Source organism: Aythya marila (assembly GCF_965140915.1).
Source record: "Aythya marila genome assembly, chromosome: 6".
NCBI lineage: Eukaryota > Metazoa > Chordata > Aves > Anseriformes > Anatidae > Aythya > Aythya marila.
In genome coordinates, this window is record NC_139047.1 from 8,655,845 (window position 1) to 8,672,555 (window position 16,711).

At 44.5% G+C, this 16,711-nt stretch overlaps 1 protein-coding gene across 5 annotated transcripts in view; it reads right to left on the bottom strand.

Moving 5' to 3' along the window:
• Positions 1–16,711, bottom strand: part of FN1 (fibronectin 1) — a 52,449-nt gene that overhangs the window by 13,437 nt on the left and 22,301 nt on the right. For all 5 annotated transcript variants that reach the window (XM_082763238.1, XM_082763241.1, XM_082763239.1 and 2 more), the window contains exons 20-31: positions 13,406–13,672; positions 11,792–11,886; positions 11,155–11,323; positions 10,792–10,878; positions 9,880–10,071; positions 6,071–6,253; positions 5,013–5,102; positions 4,152–4,421; positions 3,825–3,941; positions 3,232–3,396; positions 2,383–2,538; positions 1,483–1,596 (exon numbers count right to left, since the gene is read on the bottom strand). In XM_082763238.1, coding sequence (XP_082619364.1) covers positions 1,483–1,596; positions 2,383–2,538; positions 3,232–3,396; positions 3,825–3,941; positions 4,152–4,421; positions 5,013–5,102; positions 6,071–6,253; positions 9,880–10,071; positions 10,792–10,878; positions 11,155–11,323; positions 11,792–11,886; positions 13,406–13,672 — 1,905 coding nt within the window. The remainder of the gene's footprint in view (positions 1–1,482; positions 1,597–2,382; positions 2,539–3,231; positions 3,397–3,824; positions 3,942–4,151; positions 4,422–5,012; positions 5,103–6,070; positions 6,254–9,879; positions 10,072–10,791; positions 10,879–11,154; positions 11,324–11,791; positions 11,887–13,405; positions 13,673–16,711) is intronic.

Genomic DNA, 16,711 nt, shown 5'->3' on the forward strand with positions numbered 1-16,711 from the left:
AGGAAGGCACTCTGAGCCTCGCTGAGCACCTTCAAGGCAGCCCAGACCCCGCTCTGTACCTGCATCTGAATCCCCTTGGCACTGCAACCCCCTTCAGACACCTCCAGCAGCATTAAGCTAGCTTCAAGTGGTCAAGAGGAAAGAATTAAGGATCTGGCCATCTCAAGACCTGTTTCGTCAGAGCCAGTACGTGGTGCCCAGTGCTAAAGGCAGCCAGACAGCCCAGCTGACTCAGTAAGTTTGCGTTCATGCTGCGTTAGCTTTTCACTATCGTCAGCTGCTGTGCGAAGCACCAGTCCGAGGAGAATCAGTCCCGCTATTTTCTTTCATAAATTAACATCCAATTAACACACTTATCAAGAAAATTACTCAGTATATTACATTTTAAGATATCAGTTAGGAACAGAAAACTTTTCAGCTCTGTATTGAGTGCACGAAATGTCCCCAGGTGCAACTGGGTGATGCACACACGTCCTAATTAGACCAATTAATTAGATTTTCCTAGAAAGGAAGCTTGGTGCTGGACTGCAAGGTAAGTGAGCCTTGCTCCATACAAGTCTACTGTGGCTACCACAGAGCTATACCCATCTGTCATACATAATAAAAGGAACTATAATGCCATTTTTATATTGCCTCCAAATTATGCTCATCTAAAAGATTGAAACTTTATTTGCCATGTTATGTTAGTCCTGAATTTTCCACATTGTCTAGTTGGCAAAGATGATTTTTTCCAGGAACTTTTTGGTTTGAAACTGACATGAACTTTCCCCTCCTCTGAAAAGCTTCAGGGAAGCGTCTGTTGTCTTTAGGACAGTCCTGCAACTATTTGTGGCTGAGCTGTGGTTTTGAATGCAAGCTTGAACACAGGAATAGTGTATATGGAAATTCCTGCCCCAGAGATGTCCCTGAAAAGGGCACTTTACATCACAGGCACTCTTCTGAATTTATTGCATGTTCCCTCTTGCCTCCTCTGTGCTCAGAGCAGTACTGTCCAGGCAGATAAGAGCAACTGGAGGGTGGCTTTTTTTTTTCTTTTGGTAGTGCCTAGTCATAAATTCTTGGTAACTCATTCAGTTCCCTTTACTCCTTTGCACAGGAGAAATGCTCCAAGTTCAGTCCAGTCCCTTAGCGGTAATCACCTTTGCCAACTAACTCCATAAAGGAGATCTTCGCACATTTTTTTCCACTGATTGGCTGAAGGCAAAGCCCAAAGAGACTTCGTGGCTTTAGTGAAAGAAAATTGGAAGCGCAGCATTTTGTGGGGTGGAAAATTGCATTTTGCCAGCGTCTGGGGGAGAAGGACTGCATTTTTGCCAGCATCTGCAATTTAGGTGCGTGGTACTTATCGCAGGGCAGGCCACCTCACATTCTCCTGGGAACGAGGCACCTGCCACTTGGCTTCACTGGGGATGTGATACTGCATGGTAGATTCAGACATCAATAAATAACGTGTGTTTTGTTACCGCAAAGTGAAATACATACTGGTGACAGCTGTCTCCACCAAGGGGAGGCTCTCTCCGTTCTGATTCTGAGCGTAGACACTGACCATGTACTCAACTGTGGGCTGGAGACCTTCAATAGTGACTTGTGTTTGATCTGGCAGGGAAAGAACAACGTTAGTCTGTCTGCAGCTGCACAAAGCTGTGGAGAACTGGCCTCCAAGCACTCTTGGATGAAGGGCCTATATTAGTCATTTCACGACTGAACATTAAAATGAGACAAGTTTGACACATCAGGTTTAAATTCTGCTTGCACTATGCTTCTCTGGCAGTGCAGGACAAGGCACCTGCAATTTGCACCTGCTCAAAGGCCCCACAGCTCAAAGGGAGAAGATTAACACAGTAGAAAAAGCAAGATCTGACCAGTTCTTGTTGTTTTCTGCAATAGGATTGACCATTAAGCCCAAATGCAGCACAAACATGCCTGAGCGATGAGATCCGCAAATCCCACAGAACCTTCTGCCCGTGTTCCTAAGAGCAACCTGAGAGCTGGCTGGCCCTTTACAGTCACAAGATCAAGGGACTAAGTTCCATATGCTGTGCCTAAGGGACAATTTGACCCTCCGGATTTTGGTGGAAGTTTTGCTGGATGGTAGGAAACCGAACAGCATTCACTTAAAAATCCAGATACCTCTTGGATACACTCAGATTGCCAGGAACAAACCTTTGCAGCAGAGTGGCATCACAGAAGTGTCAAGTTTTCAGGGCAAAAAAGTGCCCTCGCTTCTGCTGCATGAAACTTCAGTGAAGTTAGCAGGATGGAAAAAGTGTAATCAGGAAAAAGTTTGGTTTGGAGCATATGCCTAGCACCTGGTAGTGCTGATTCTAGCGGTCCAGTCTTGCACGCTTTATAGACCGGTTGAAGGATGTCGTGTACTCTTACCTGGAGGGACATTTTTAGTTTTTGTGGGTCCATGGCCTTTCTTGGGGACAGCTGTCACCCGATATCCTGTGACTGGGGATGTTGAAGGGAGCCATCTGATGCTGATACTGTTGTCCTGCACATCGGTAACTTGCATCTGGGATGGTGTGTCTATTTCTGGGCAATAAAAACAAGTTTTCTGAGTACAACGCTACAGGAAACTCTCCCTCCACAGTTACCTCCTAGCTGAATTTTTATTCTTCTCTCTTTTCTAGGCTGTGCTTCTTGGAACAGAAAACATTAGGGACAAATAAATAGCAGCATGTTAGCCCAGAGCAAAAAGGTCTTAACCATGCTAGATGGGTGACATACCCATATAAAGGTTAGCTGAGGATTTCTGTTGTTTTTAAAGGTTACTAAATGCTTTCATCTGCAGCTATGGTAGGAGTAGGATTATGCTAGATCCAGACCAGAAGTGAGAAGAGTCCTGGAGTTAGAAATTCAGGTCTCATTGCAGTCACAGTGCACCAGAAGCACCAGAGTGCAGCCAACCAGGACTTTTGATACAAGAGCCCAACAACATTTCCACTCCACAATGAGTCAAATATTGCTTGTCCCTATCTGGGCTCCACTTGGTCTCCTCTCCTCCAAAAGTCTGAGTCTGTGATGCGCTTCTGTGTCATGTACTTATCATGCTGGGCCACCATTATATGCAGCTCCATGGAAAATGATGTGTTTAAAACACAGCCTATGGCTTCTAACACAAACCAGGGATCAGTGACAACTTTTTGGGGGTAAGCCAAAACAAAACTGTTGTGGTTCTTTTTTGGTGATGTTTTTGTAGAGTTCTGTCATATAGACCGGTCTCACCTGTTTTGTAGGTGACAGTAACTGGCTTGCTGCTGGCAGGGCTGTCTCCACGACCAGTTACAGCATACACGGTGATAGTGTAGTCCACGCCAGGTTTGAGGCCAGTGATGGTAGCAGTGGACACGGTGCCAGGCACTGTAAACTCCTGTACAGGGCTGCTTCCACCTAAAGAGGATGATGTGAAGAAGAAAAAAAAATGTAATGGATCTCTTCAAGTATACATTTTCAATCATAAAAAAACAGGACAATCTTAGATGCATTAAGTTGAAGAGAAGATGATGTTGATTTCAGTGAATTTTGCGTCAGTTTTTTTCAGTCCAACCCAATGAAAAATTAAATATGCACACAGAACCACCTCTAAAATGACTGGAGTGCTCCAAATGCTCCTTTTTGCAGGGGGCAGATGAAGATGATTTGCTCTCCTGCATAAATAAACCTTGTATTCGACAATCTTCTTTAAACATGCCGCAAAGATCTCAAAGAGAGGGGTTTTTGTCTGCTGCAGTCAAACTGTCTCTGCTATTTGCTGTGGCTTTCTGATAGCCTCAGACTAGATCTGCTGCTCTGCAACTGCCAGAGCAGCTTGCCCTCACCTGTTTCACCGTAAGTGATCCGGTAGTATCGGACTGTCACTGCAGGAGCATCCCAGGAGATCACGAGGCTGGTTGGGCTGGTGGGGGTAACTTCCAGGTCCCTTGGAACATCAGACACTAGAAACAGAAGTGAGAGAGAGTCTGAATACAACGTACATTGGTTACAGATCACACCCATTACACTGTACTTCTCTGCTCCTCATCTTAGTTCTAGCCCTGTGCACACATCTACAAGTGATGTATCATATCTGGTTTTAACAGCATCTACCTCACTAGAGGACACCCAAAATCAATTTTAAGTCAGCTTACTCGTCCCTCAAGGCTTACCTGTTGTTTGCTGGCCGACCAAGGGCACGCTCTCCTCCCTGCCGTTGATGGCGATGATGCTGACCACATACTCGGTCCCTGGGAGCAGGTTGGTAAGAGTGATGGAGTTCCGTGAGGGGGGCACGCGGTCCTCCTTGGGCTTGCTGGGCCCATGCTCTGGGTGGTACCGGATTCTGTAGCCGGTGATGGTGGCACGAGGAGCAATCCAGTGGACGGTGAAAGAGTTGGCAGTTATATCCGAGAAGTCAAGGCCAGTGGGGGAATCGAGACCTGGGTATTCCAAAGAGACAAGAGACTGAGCTCAGCTGAACTAATCATCGCCACTGTCTCGTTGAATGAAGCTCAGTACCATGACTCTGCCATATCTTAAACCAAATGCTACTCAGCTGTGGAACTAAACACACATGTTCAGGATCAAAGAAAGATAAACAAGTACTGGAACACAACTGCAGGAAAGTGTACAGCAACTTTGGTCAACATCTGAAGTCTTCTCTAAATAAGCAGCCTGACTTGTTTTAATATTTGTTCTTACACAGACAACACAACATAAAGCAGCATACAACTAGCAAGCTCTGTTACAGCTGTAAAACAAAAGTCACTGACGGATACAATAGGCTCTGCCTGGGCTCACACGACCAGTACATTCATGCCAGGGTCTATGATGGTCTATTTAGAACCAAAAGTTGTGGCTCACACCTAATGAGATATTAGACATCCTAATATTTCCCAAGTTGTGGATTTGCATTGCTCTTTGATATCTAGCTGATGGTCTGTCAACAAGGTGACCACACAAGCAAGGGCAGCAAGATCAACTTAATGGATGACACTAATTAACACACATCTTATGGTTTGTCTAAGTACCTGTTTTCTGGATTCCAGACAAAGGTGCACTCTCATGTTGCTCAGAAACGCTGTAGACTCTCACAAGGTATTCAGTACCAGGGAGCAGATCTGTGGAGTTTAAGTAAAGAGGTTTAGACATTCCTTTACTAATGATTGGAAGTCACTTAAAAAGCTATGCAATTTTAATTGTGTTTATGGGGGGGTAATCAGGTTTTACCTGAAGGAAGATTTGAGCCTTTGGGACAGTCAAACTTAAATCTTTTTTTGTGGCATTACTGTTGCCAGAAATGTGTTAGCCTGAAGGAGCATGGTAAGTTGTATCACTGTGTTCTTGTGTTGTGGGGACTGGCTAGAAGCAGTGAGATTTCATCACAGCCCCTTCTAGCTATCTAGTTATGTACCAGGGTAAAGCTTTAGCTGATATAAACTAAAACAGAGCCAAGGATTTTCAACACAGCTATTCTAATTCACATGAGCTTCAGATCTGGACCCTTATTTGAAAAAGAGCTACTGTATTTCATTCAACCAATCCAATTCCAGGATGGAGAAAAAAAGCCTTGAAATAAAACACAACTTTTGCACCAGCAAAAATTAACTCAGTTTTTGAAAAGTGTCCAAGATTCTTTGCCACATCGCCTGAAGTTCCAAACAGTATTTATCTTCTGGTCCCAAACATACAGAACCAAAGGAACAATGACCTTTGGCACATTCTGATTGCCCCCCCTAAACCTCTGCACTATAGGTCCTTGTCTTCTTTGGCAAACTAGGAGAGTAATATGTATTTACTCTTAATACCTAACCAGGCTGCAAAGCAAAGCAATTACCCCATACTCTGATACACCACCGTCCTTGGACTGATGGGAAAAGCTTTCCCGTGGTTTGCTTTTAACTTAGTTAAAGCAAGTGGCCAAAATCCACCCGTGAGAGTTTGCATGAGGCTACTCTGACATCAGCTTGTATCAGCTGGGAGTTTGGCCAGTTGTACTTACAGCAGTTTTCTTTTTCCCCTCATCTCATGCCACGTCTCCACCCATAAACAAGGGGCCTCTTATATTTGTCTTATGTAATTCTCTTACTTGTTAAGACCACCATGTTGTCAGAGGGTGAAATTGTCAGCTCTGCAACATCTTCCTCCTTCTTCACAGGTGAGTAGCGCACCAAGAAGCTGCTCAGCACGATGGAAGTTGGAGGAGTCCACGTCACTCTCATAGTATCAGGCCCCACGTTAGTGAAGCGGAGGTCAGTGGGAGGAGGCACAGCTACACAGCAAAGGACAAATATATATTAATCTTCTCTGATACATAAAAGCTGATGGAGACACATGTTTAGGGAGTCACTAGAGAAAATATCTCATGCATAACAGACTACTGTGTCAGATCCATGCAAACAGACTTCTAGACTACATTTGGTTCTACTACAGTTAAGAGAAAAATACGCCTGTACTGCTGTCAGGCTCCTTTAGCCTCCTGGCATTTCCCAATACTTTAAATATACCCTGCAGGGCTAATTTGAAAACAAGGTAGCAAGTTTCAGTAACGTGCTTCTTGCAGCTGGATTTCATATTACAGATGTGGAGCCAGGAGAGGTTTAAAGTTGCCATACAGCAGCTTACAGCTGGAAAAGTCATCTCATCTAGAATCCATACATGCACACACAGGAGAGGAGAGGGTATACCACTAATTTCCTATGACTACTTCTACTTGTGTTGAAGGATTTACAGCCTCCGGATTTTCAGACACAATAGGAGTTCATGCAAGAACCAGTTTTCAGCTCGCCTTCTGCCCATGCACTACAGAGACCCTCGACGGTGTGACATGGCTGTCAATGGCATGTCCTCAGGGAGTGGTGTTTCATCTGCATCCTGTAGGGCATTGTGGAAAGAGTGGGGCCACCACTGAAACAAAGTGCTAGAGGCTCAAATAGCCATCAAGGCTACAGATAAGCTGGAGGGTGCCTGCTGAACTGCTTCACCCTTTGGCACTGATTTTGGGGAACCACAGTTTAAATGTTTGGTGTATATATAGCTCGTGTTTCACAGTCTTGATTCTCACAGTCTTGATTCCAGCTGGATCCCAGAAATCTGAACGTGATCGAGGCTTGCAACCTGCAGCCATTCAGTGTTAAAATGCCTCAAATTAGAAAATTGAGCAGTGCATATCCAGCCCCAGCTGCCATTTAGAAAAAGGATTAAGCTGTGTTTTTGTCTGTTTTTCCCCCAGTGAGTGGCTCAATTCCTCTTTGGACAAAGCCCTGTCATCCCAACAGCTAGTGACAGCATGAAACACCGTCCATGTCACGAAACACAGAAGTTTTCAAAATTCACCCGTTTGCTGTGTCAGAGTGGTAGGGGCGCTCTCTCCGCCATTAATGAGTGTGATTACACTGATGTCGTAATCAATGCCCGGCTCCAAGCCTGTGACTGTGTAGTATCCTACTGAGGAGTCCACAAAATCTTCAAAAATAGGGACACTTTCTCCTGCCGCAACTACTGTGATGCGGTACCCAATAATGGTGGAGGCATTTAACGGGGTCCACCTCAGGCCGATGCTTGAGTCAGTTATGTCAACAAAGCTTAGGTCAGTGAGTTGGGGCACCTCTAATGAGTTAAAGAGCAAACGGGAGAGGCAAAGACATACAGAGGCAAAAGAAAGACAGGGGAGAAAAAAGCAGTGTTCATCACTATTCACATTGACAGAACTGTGGAAGCAATCGTGGTGATATGAAGACTTTCTCTTAGGGTTTGGGGGAAAAAGGAATTTGGGGAAGGGGAGGGTGTTGGGGTATTTTTGTAATTTATTTTGTACCCTTCTACGCAGTCTCCAGCTGCCTCACTGGGCAGACAGAAGCTGAAACCCGGATTTCCCCCAAGACAATGTTCTTTCAATTCAGACATACAATTTTCAAAAAGGCCTGCAACAGGCCAGGCATTTATGAGACAAAGAACCATCATTTTCTGACAGAGGAAAAAAGCACACCCCAATTATTTTTTCAGAGTTAAAAACAAAAGAACAAGGTTTATTAATGTATAAATAAAACCAATATTAGTGATTGACCTAGAGATTGTGTTGTCTTGTTCAAATGTTAAACTTAACTTTTATCATTGGGATCATAAAAAATATCAACCCCTTTAAAGGGGAAGAACTGGCCTACACCACCAGCCAGTGAGAACCCTCATAAAGCTTCAGTGAGGATCACCCAGTATCCAAGCTACTTACACTGCACTTGGAAAAAAAAGTCTCAGATACCTGTAATGGCTTGAGGGTCTGGCCCAGAATTCCTCAAGTTCTACTTACCACTAACTGCTGCCAATATATGTGCTAAAAAAGATGATCCAGAACAGTGAATAATAAAAATACATTTTGGAAAGATGACAAATGGTTAAAAATGAGCTTTAGATGGTAAGTATTCTGTAAGAGTGAGAATGTCCCCATAGTCAGCGGGTATGCCTGGCACACGATGTGCCCGAGAGGCTGACTTGATTCGTTGGCTAAGTTTTTCAAAGTCTCAGAACTGATCCTCTGTTACGACCTTCTAGATATTGCCTACGTTTCTGTATGGCCAATGAGCACAGCTCTCCCTATAATTTTTCCTATAGATATTATTCCTAGAGCAAAGCTGTTCTTTTCCTGTACATTAAGATGAATGGAACAAGGGTGCTTGTGTGTGTCAGTGTTAGATGCATCTTTAATCTACAATGGCCAAACCTTCAGCTGCTGAAGTCAATAAACTGGTATTGACTTAAGCCACAAGATTTGGCTGTAGAACTTTAGCCAGGTGATCCTGAAATCAGTGGGAGTTAATATCTACCTTTCCTTATTCAGGATCAGATACTGGTAGGTGAGTCAAAGATTCAAGGCTCAGTATCAGTTCTGTTGGACTGTTACGTCTTAGCTTGAAAAGGAATTATGGGAGAGCAATATTGCAAGAGACTGGCTTTAATAATAGTGGTTATGTTCTATTTTACTGTCCTGCCAGGACAAGAGGAAAGAAAAAACAAACTTATTTTACAGAATAGATGCCAAAAATATAATTTTTCTGTAAAATCATTGTTAATCCACATGGAACGCATGTATCATATCACCTTTAAAGAGTGCTAAAAGCCAGAGACATACATTCTTAGCTTTCTCACACCAGAAGATGGAAAAAGGGCTAAAGCTATTACTGCCTTAATTATGCAGTATCACAGTATTAGTTGACTCCCAGGGAGCATACAGCACTTCAGTGAAGCATGGAAATTTTAAAGCAGTGTTATACGAGCAAGCAAACAGTAGCTGGCATCACTTCAGGGCTGAGCAGAAACAAAAACAAACAAGGCCCTCACAAAGGAAAATGAAATGAAACCATCTGGGGAGATGGACATTAATTTTGCTACTGTGGCAATAAAGGTAGTTTCTGCAGTCATCTCAGCATGTAATGAGAGATGGCACAGACCACTTGTGTCCCAGAAGTGCTACAGGAGATGGACATTTCGGTCTCTGCTCTTTTCTCTGTTGGGCTGATCTTCTGCCACTATTGCTGCCAAAGCTTCCTTTGCTTGCATCCTATTCATACCTCTCCTCACCTACTTCCTACTCCCACTGGCTGTGCTCCAGATGCTGGGGCACTGCAGGGTCAAGTCAAATCTCTGCTGCTCTCCAGCTCAGTGTATTGCTGCACCAGCCCCGTATCTCCTTAACACCATGCTGTCTATGGACAGAATGTAGGCTGCCTACACCAAAGTGGGTATAAAAGCTCCTGTCATACCCTGGCACACAGCTATTCTGTTTCTTGAGACCGAAGTCCAAGCCCTCTGCCATCAGACTACCTGGAGTTCTGCAATGTAGAGCCCTCTGGCTCAACGATTTGAGTTTTGTGTAGCTAAAACTGCTGCTCAGCCTTTCGTTACCTTGTGTGATGGTTTTGGAGATGGGGACACTCTCCTGCTCGTCCTTGACTGAGTAAACACTGACGTTGTACTCCACACCAGGGTTGAGGTTTTCGAAGGTGCAGGTAGTCTGATCTGCACCTACCACTTCCTCCAAGGTGGAGCCCTGCTGCCCGTCGGTAGGAGCAGTGGTCACTCGGTAGCCACTAATTCCTGAAATACAGATACCCAGTATGCAGTGAACTCATGCTCTATTTGTATCAGGCATCAGTATAAACATCTGAGGCAAAAATTACATTTCACAAGTGATTTTGCCACCCTGAGCCCAGCAGGCAAGAGGTTCCCTTGCCAAGCACTCTGAAACGAGTTCTGGGGGCACACCACCCTCACAGCATTATTTCAGTTCCCTGTGAGACCTTCCCAAGCTCCAAAATCTCATGACATATCAGGAAGGAGAGATACATCTGGTGAGAGTAGAGTTTTCAAAAGCCTTTCAATCCTTGTTTTATGGGAGCCAATTGTACAGCTCCCAACAGATTCTACAGGGAAAGATCTTGAACACTTTCAGAAATTCCATGCTTACTCTCAATGGCATGAACTCACTCTGCACTGCCAAAAGTCTTTTTTGGGTCTATTTTGCTTTCCTGTTTAAACACCAGTTGGAATATTTGAAGAAATCCTTCAAATCCCTAAACCAGCTGAAATGATTAAAAGCATTTCAGATACCATTTTACATGGAATGCAAGCCATGAGAAGTTCTATGGCAACCTATACTTAACAGTGAATTATATCTTTGGACATATCCAAAAACATATTTTTTTCCTTAAATGGTTCAATAGCAAGCTTCCCATCAAGATTTCAGGCATTGTAGAGTAAGCATTACCATTCTGGTACAACAGAGGGTTCAAGCACAGTGTGAATTCATATCGTTACCTGGAGTTGTGCTTCTGTCCCAGGAGACTATCAGGATTCCAGTATCAGGATTGGGCTCCAGGCGCAGGTTGGTTGGTGGAGACAGGGCTGCAAGTGTTCAGAGAAATTAATCATTTATGGCACTGAGAACCACACTAGCTCCCTCAGCATCTCTTCTCCCCACATTCTGTCCTAGCCCTCCAGAATTAGCAAAAAATATTATTCTGAAGCTGTGACCCTACGTTGCATGAGCTAGTGCTACCATCACCTATGCAGAAACACCTTCCAGACCACAGCTGGAAGAAGAAACTAGGATTCCCAGAAGACAGGAGCACAGAGGAAGCAAGGGGAAGGAGTAATTATGGAAAAGCAGAAGTGTCATACGTGTAATCACTCTCCTGATGATGGGAGTCTCCCTCTCCTGGCCGTCCATCAGGACGGTGAGGCTGTAGGTGTACTCCACTCCTGGGGTCAGGCCAGAGATCACGATGCTGCCAGAATCAGAGATGACCTCCCGGGGAGCCTCTCCACCTTGGCTTGGGCGCACACCCAGCTGCAGAGAAACAGCAAAGTTTGCTTTTCAGTCTCAAATATTCCAGTCCCAGGTAATTATCAGCATCCTGACTTGTCATCCAACGCCAGGATCATGGGTCTGTATGCTCCACGCCAACCATTAAACCTGTAGCTTGTTTTAGGCAGCCTGAGCTCAAGCTGAGTTGTTCCATACCCTCTGGTTGGAAACCTGACCTCTATGGGCCTTCACGGTCCTACCAGCGAACTGACTGCAGAAATACAGCCACAAGGGACCACGAGGCCTGTAAATAACGTGTCCCTCTGAGGAACATGATGTAAAGAGGACATACTTGCATCAACCTCTCTGATCTGCACCTGCCCCCAGTACGTAGAATATTTTTTGCACCTCTTTCATTTGTGCAGCATTCACTGTCCATATTTATCAGCTGTAATCGGTCCACCAAATTGCAAAGAAAAAAGAAAAGCACTGGATTTTGTTTTCTCCTACCTTGAAACCAATCCTTGGGGCAGGTGTCCAGGTGATGACAATAGAAGTCTCAGTCACTTCTGTGTTGAAAGGAGGAACAGAGCCAACAGGCTGATCTGTGAAGTGAATTAACAGAGATTAGCTGCTGTGCTGGTGATGAACAGTTGGAAAACACAACCTAGGGCAGTCCAAATAGCCAAAGCTATGTAGTAAGATGCTAAACTGTATTAGTTTTGAAAAGCAAAAAGACAGATGACCTCTGTCTGCTGCAGTATGCAAGTGGTCTAGTCGTGGTCAGTGCTTTTGTTGTTCCTGAGGAAAACCAAAATATTGAGCCAGGCCTCCTAACTCCTCTATCCCTCCAACCCCAAGAATTTGGCAAATACTGATTTTGGCATGATATCTAAAGTGTTCCTCTGAAAGCAGGTTTTTCCTTCACCCACCATATGCCGTTCAAACAGCAGAACACTACACCCTTGTTTGTTATCCAGCTGTCCCAGCTAGGACCATCTCATCCCTCACACACATCTTCAGCTCTTTTGAAGTCAGAGCGAAAGAGTGCTCAAAGTCAATCCGAGGAATTTGTGGTCTCATTGATATCCGTGAGGAGTCCCACACAGAAGCCAAGGCTTTTGTGTATCCCAGAATCAGTCTAAATAACTCCACTGCACTTAATCTGAATTGACCTCATTAATACTGAAGAGATTGTTTATTCATTTATAGTCTCAAACTGGAGTGGTTTCATTCAGATCAGCCAGAATTTGAAGACAATATTCATCTGAAGATATCCAATCATATCCTAATTGAGAAATATTTATAGATAAGACTGTCTCTGTCAGCAAAAAGCACTTTGCCAAGGTCAACAGTGTGACTGTGGTGGTGAATTTAAACCCTTATTTTAACTTCATTGTTATAAAATAAGCCACATTCCCTTTTGAAAAGAGGATGTGGTTCTGGGCTTGGAGGGCTTTGAGTTTTGTCAGTTTATATGACTGCATCGTTATTTAAAAAGGAAGTCTACTCGCTCTTTCTAGACGCACACGTGGTTTTCTACAGAACTGCTTTTACTCTCAAGATCTGCTTAGTATTTCTTCCATGGAAGCTGCACAACTGTAAGTGACTGAGATCTTAAAAAAAAAAAAAGTGCGTAGAATGTAATCTTTGTGTTAATTTCTATAACTGCTGTTGCGTTGCCTTAGACAGCATGATTGGGCTTGAGAAATTACTGCCTTCAGCTTTAGACAAATAACAGATTAATTATTCCTTACCCTTTTTAAGGGTGCTGTTTGCTTTCCTTGATTTGCCATGCCAAAACCAAACAACTGGCAAGACCACGTAAAATTAAATGTCTTTGTCGCTCAGTTAACCAAAAACGGAGGTACCAGCAATGTTTCTACTTTTGTTTTTAATCATCAAAAAGCTGAAATATATTTTACTGAAAGCTTTTTGATGCAAATAACTCTTTTACTGCCAAAAAGTTCAGAAAGGAATATTTCCCAAGCAGTTCTGCTGGAACACCACTTCAAAAGGGATCTTCTGTAAACCAGTTCACAATAGCCACTTTCAGCACAAGCCTACAGTTTTGAGGAAGGGCCAGAGTACTAGGGAAGAGGAGTGTGTGCCTGTTATACTTACAAGTTGTGAAGACTCCAGTCTCTCTTGCGCTTTGCAAGTCTTCTTTAACTGCCACGAGGTACACGGTGTACTCAGTGCCGGGCTGCAGGTTCCTGAGGAGGTACTTAGTGGCAGCAGGTCCCACGTTGTAGGTCCGTGGCTGGCCTCCTCTCGTGGGACCTGCAGTCAGCCGGTATCCTGTGATCACAGCGCGGGGCCGCGTCCACAACACGAGCACCGAGTGCTCCGTGGTATTGAGGAATCTCAGGTTGGTCGGGGCATCGAGTTCTGGAATAAATAAAAAGCAGAACGTGCATCAGTTTTTTGGTTCAATCCCATCTCATCCCTACTTCAAAAGGGCTTCCACTACCTCGCATAAAAACATGGGTGTAAAGTGAGGTGGTTGTGCCTGTATTTTAAGGCATTAACATAACAGCAAGGAAGAGGGAAGGTGGGGGCCAGTAGGGAGCTGGAAATAGAAACGAAATAGCCATATCCATGTCTCAGTGCCACCCACTAATACGCACTGATCCTGGTTTGGGGCTCCAGCCAAAGAAAATAAAAGACTCCGTGCCACACAGATCTGCCATACGTGCCATCCCACGGGGCAGCCAGGCTCACAGCAGAGGCAAGACAGATGAACCCAACAGCTCTGAGGAATTGCCTTAGTTTCTCATGAATGCTGAACATTTTTTTTTAAATCAGCTCAGTTTAGACTTGCCAGCATTAGCAAGACTGGAAACCTAACTTTAGCCCCTTTTCATCTGGAAGGATAAATGTTTTTGAACCTTTGCCCAGTCCTCCTCCCTGCCCCTCCTCAAAATCCCTTCCCAAAACAAAACACCCCCCTGCCTTGTCCTTTTCATGACAAAATAACGAACAGTCAGCAGCTTTCTGGAGAAAACCAGCCTAGAGTTACTTAAAAATAACCACGCTGTGGAACTGACCATACAACAATCCTAAGCATGCTCGTCTCTCCCACGGGAGTCATGCAACAGCTCTTATCAGGCTTCCTCCGCATTTTATCGCTACCTCTGGGAAGCTGCTGAAACCGTTCACCCAGAAAACTACACAAACAAGGACCTGAAGTGGCACAGCTTCTGAAGTGCTGCACTCGAGCCCCCAGTGAGCAGCAGAGATGTCACTGCCTTCAGCTAAGGAGCTCTTGGGACAGGATGAGACTCAGACAGGGAACAAAACTTGAGCAATTCCGTCCCACAGCAGGCAGCGTGGCACCGGCTGCAGCAAGGAGTGGCACGTCTACATGGCAAGCTTCCCCACCTTTTCCAGTCCCCAGTCACATGTTGAAATTAAGACCAGTGAGAAGTTCCATCAATGCTCTTTTTTTGATGGCAAATACCTTTCCCAGCCCAGCAAGCAACATTTTTTGCGATAAAATTAATGTTTTCGTCACCCTCCCAGTGATTCAGAGCAGCAGTTGTTGCTCTTTTCCCCCTCTACGTGCTTGTTTTCTCCTTTTTTGAAGGGGGAAGGAAAAGGAAGCAAGGCCTTTCTTCTTCCATCCCTTCTGAAGATGAGGAAAATATTTCAAAGAGACAAAGGATGAGCGTGACTCTCCCTAGGCCCCTCTCCAACAAACAGGCTGAGAGCCAGCTTTCTCTTTTCTTGGTACTTAGGTTTGTGTTGAGTCCCATCTAACAAGGATTGCATCTTTATCCATACGTAGTCTACAGTCAGTTCCTTTCTCCACAACTTAATTTGACAGCTCTATTAGGCTTTTATCACTTCCTCTCCCCATACTGAAGAAAAAAGGGGATGATACAAAGCCACACACACACTTGGAGTTTGTTTGTAGACTGCTCTTTAACGGAAGGCCAAGAAGAGAATCACATTTACACCGTGGGAAGAGACTTCTGCTGTGGGGTTTTCCTTGGGAACTGTGAATGATTTCTGTTTCCCAGGACTTTCGATTACAGGATGCAATTTATGTGAATACTTTCTGAAGTGTGGTTTAGGCAGAGCAGCTAAGCAGATGATCACAGCCTATGGAAGAGGATTCTAGACATTTGTTACTAGCCCTGTGCTCTCTGAATCAAGTGTCTGTGCTCTGATGCACACTGCTGTGTGGGGATTTCGAGATGGGCTCTATACCTACCCAAGGCTCCTGAAAACAACCACAAAACACTCACAGATCTGAGATTTGAGCTCTTTTTCCTACACACTTCTGAAAAAGCTCAGATTCCTAAGCTGCATGGTTCCTAACTTTATGGCTGTAAGTAACCATTTCTCAAACAGCAGGACTACATTCAGAAAACCCCGTTTCCTTTCCTTCCTCCTCATCTTCATAGGAGTTGGGCTGGATTCTCACAAGCTTTTATTTACTGAATAGTGTCAGAACAGCAGATGTGTATAGCTGAATGTAGATTTAAATTGTCTCCCCCATCCCACCTGAGGAGAATGAGCAAGTGGCTGCGTGGTGCTTACCTACCTGCAGGGTTAAACCACAACGTGGTCCTTTGGGTAATGTAACCCAGCTGAAGAACACCACAACACCTAGACACCCTCCTACTGCCCAATAAACAGGATCTGTCCAAATAAACCAGGCCTCAAGTTCTGCCTGATCTGCTTCTCTTGGATCAAGAGCAGAGATAACCAACCAAAACCATGCTCAACTCCTCCTCTTCTCTCTGAAAACCTGCATCTTGCCCACCCACTGCTCTTCTCTTCTGTGTGCTTCTGCAAAGCAGAGAGCAATGCTTGACAGATTGTGCTTTGCTTCTCACCTTGCCTCACACTAGTAACACGTTGCAGTGCCACTAGATCACTAGCAACAAGGTTCTGAGAGATCCTGCACACTCCTTCCCAAACAATACATGCTCCCTGTGACACTGTCAGTCTGTTGAGATCCCTGCAAAGCAGTTTCCTGGGTTTTACTGGGACAACAGTGAAATTTCTGGGGTGAGACAGGCTGTGGAAAGCCAGGCCTAACCTGGTGAAGCTAAAATGCAGCCCTTTTAAATGACAAGGCCTGTCCCTACATGCACATGCAGAACTCCTACCAAAGGCAGGAGCCAAATAGGTATGTGGCTGTCAGAAAGGAGATAGGGATTTTCAGAACAGTCTCAGCAAGGCTCTTAAGTCATGCTGAAATCTGCCCTAAGGTATCCTCAAAAAAATCACAGGCTGTGATCTGCACAGTAAAAGAACTGCAGGGCCCATCAATTCTCAGCCAGTAATAAAAAAGTTGAATTCCAGCCATACGAAATTGTTTTAAAGTGCCATGAGAGTTAAACTCCCATTGGAAAGCCCTGGAGGAGGATAAATCTGCTGAAGAGATCATTGTTTGACTGAATGAATTCCCAGCCC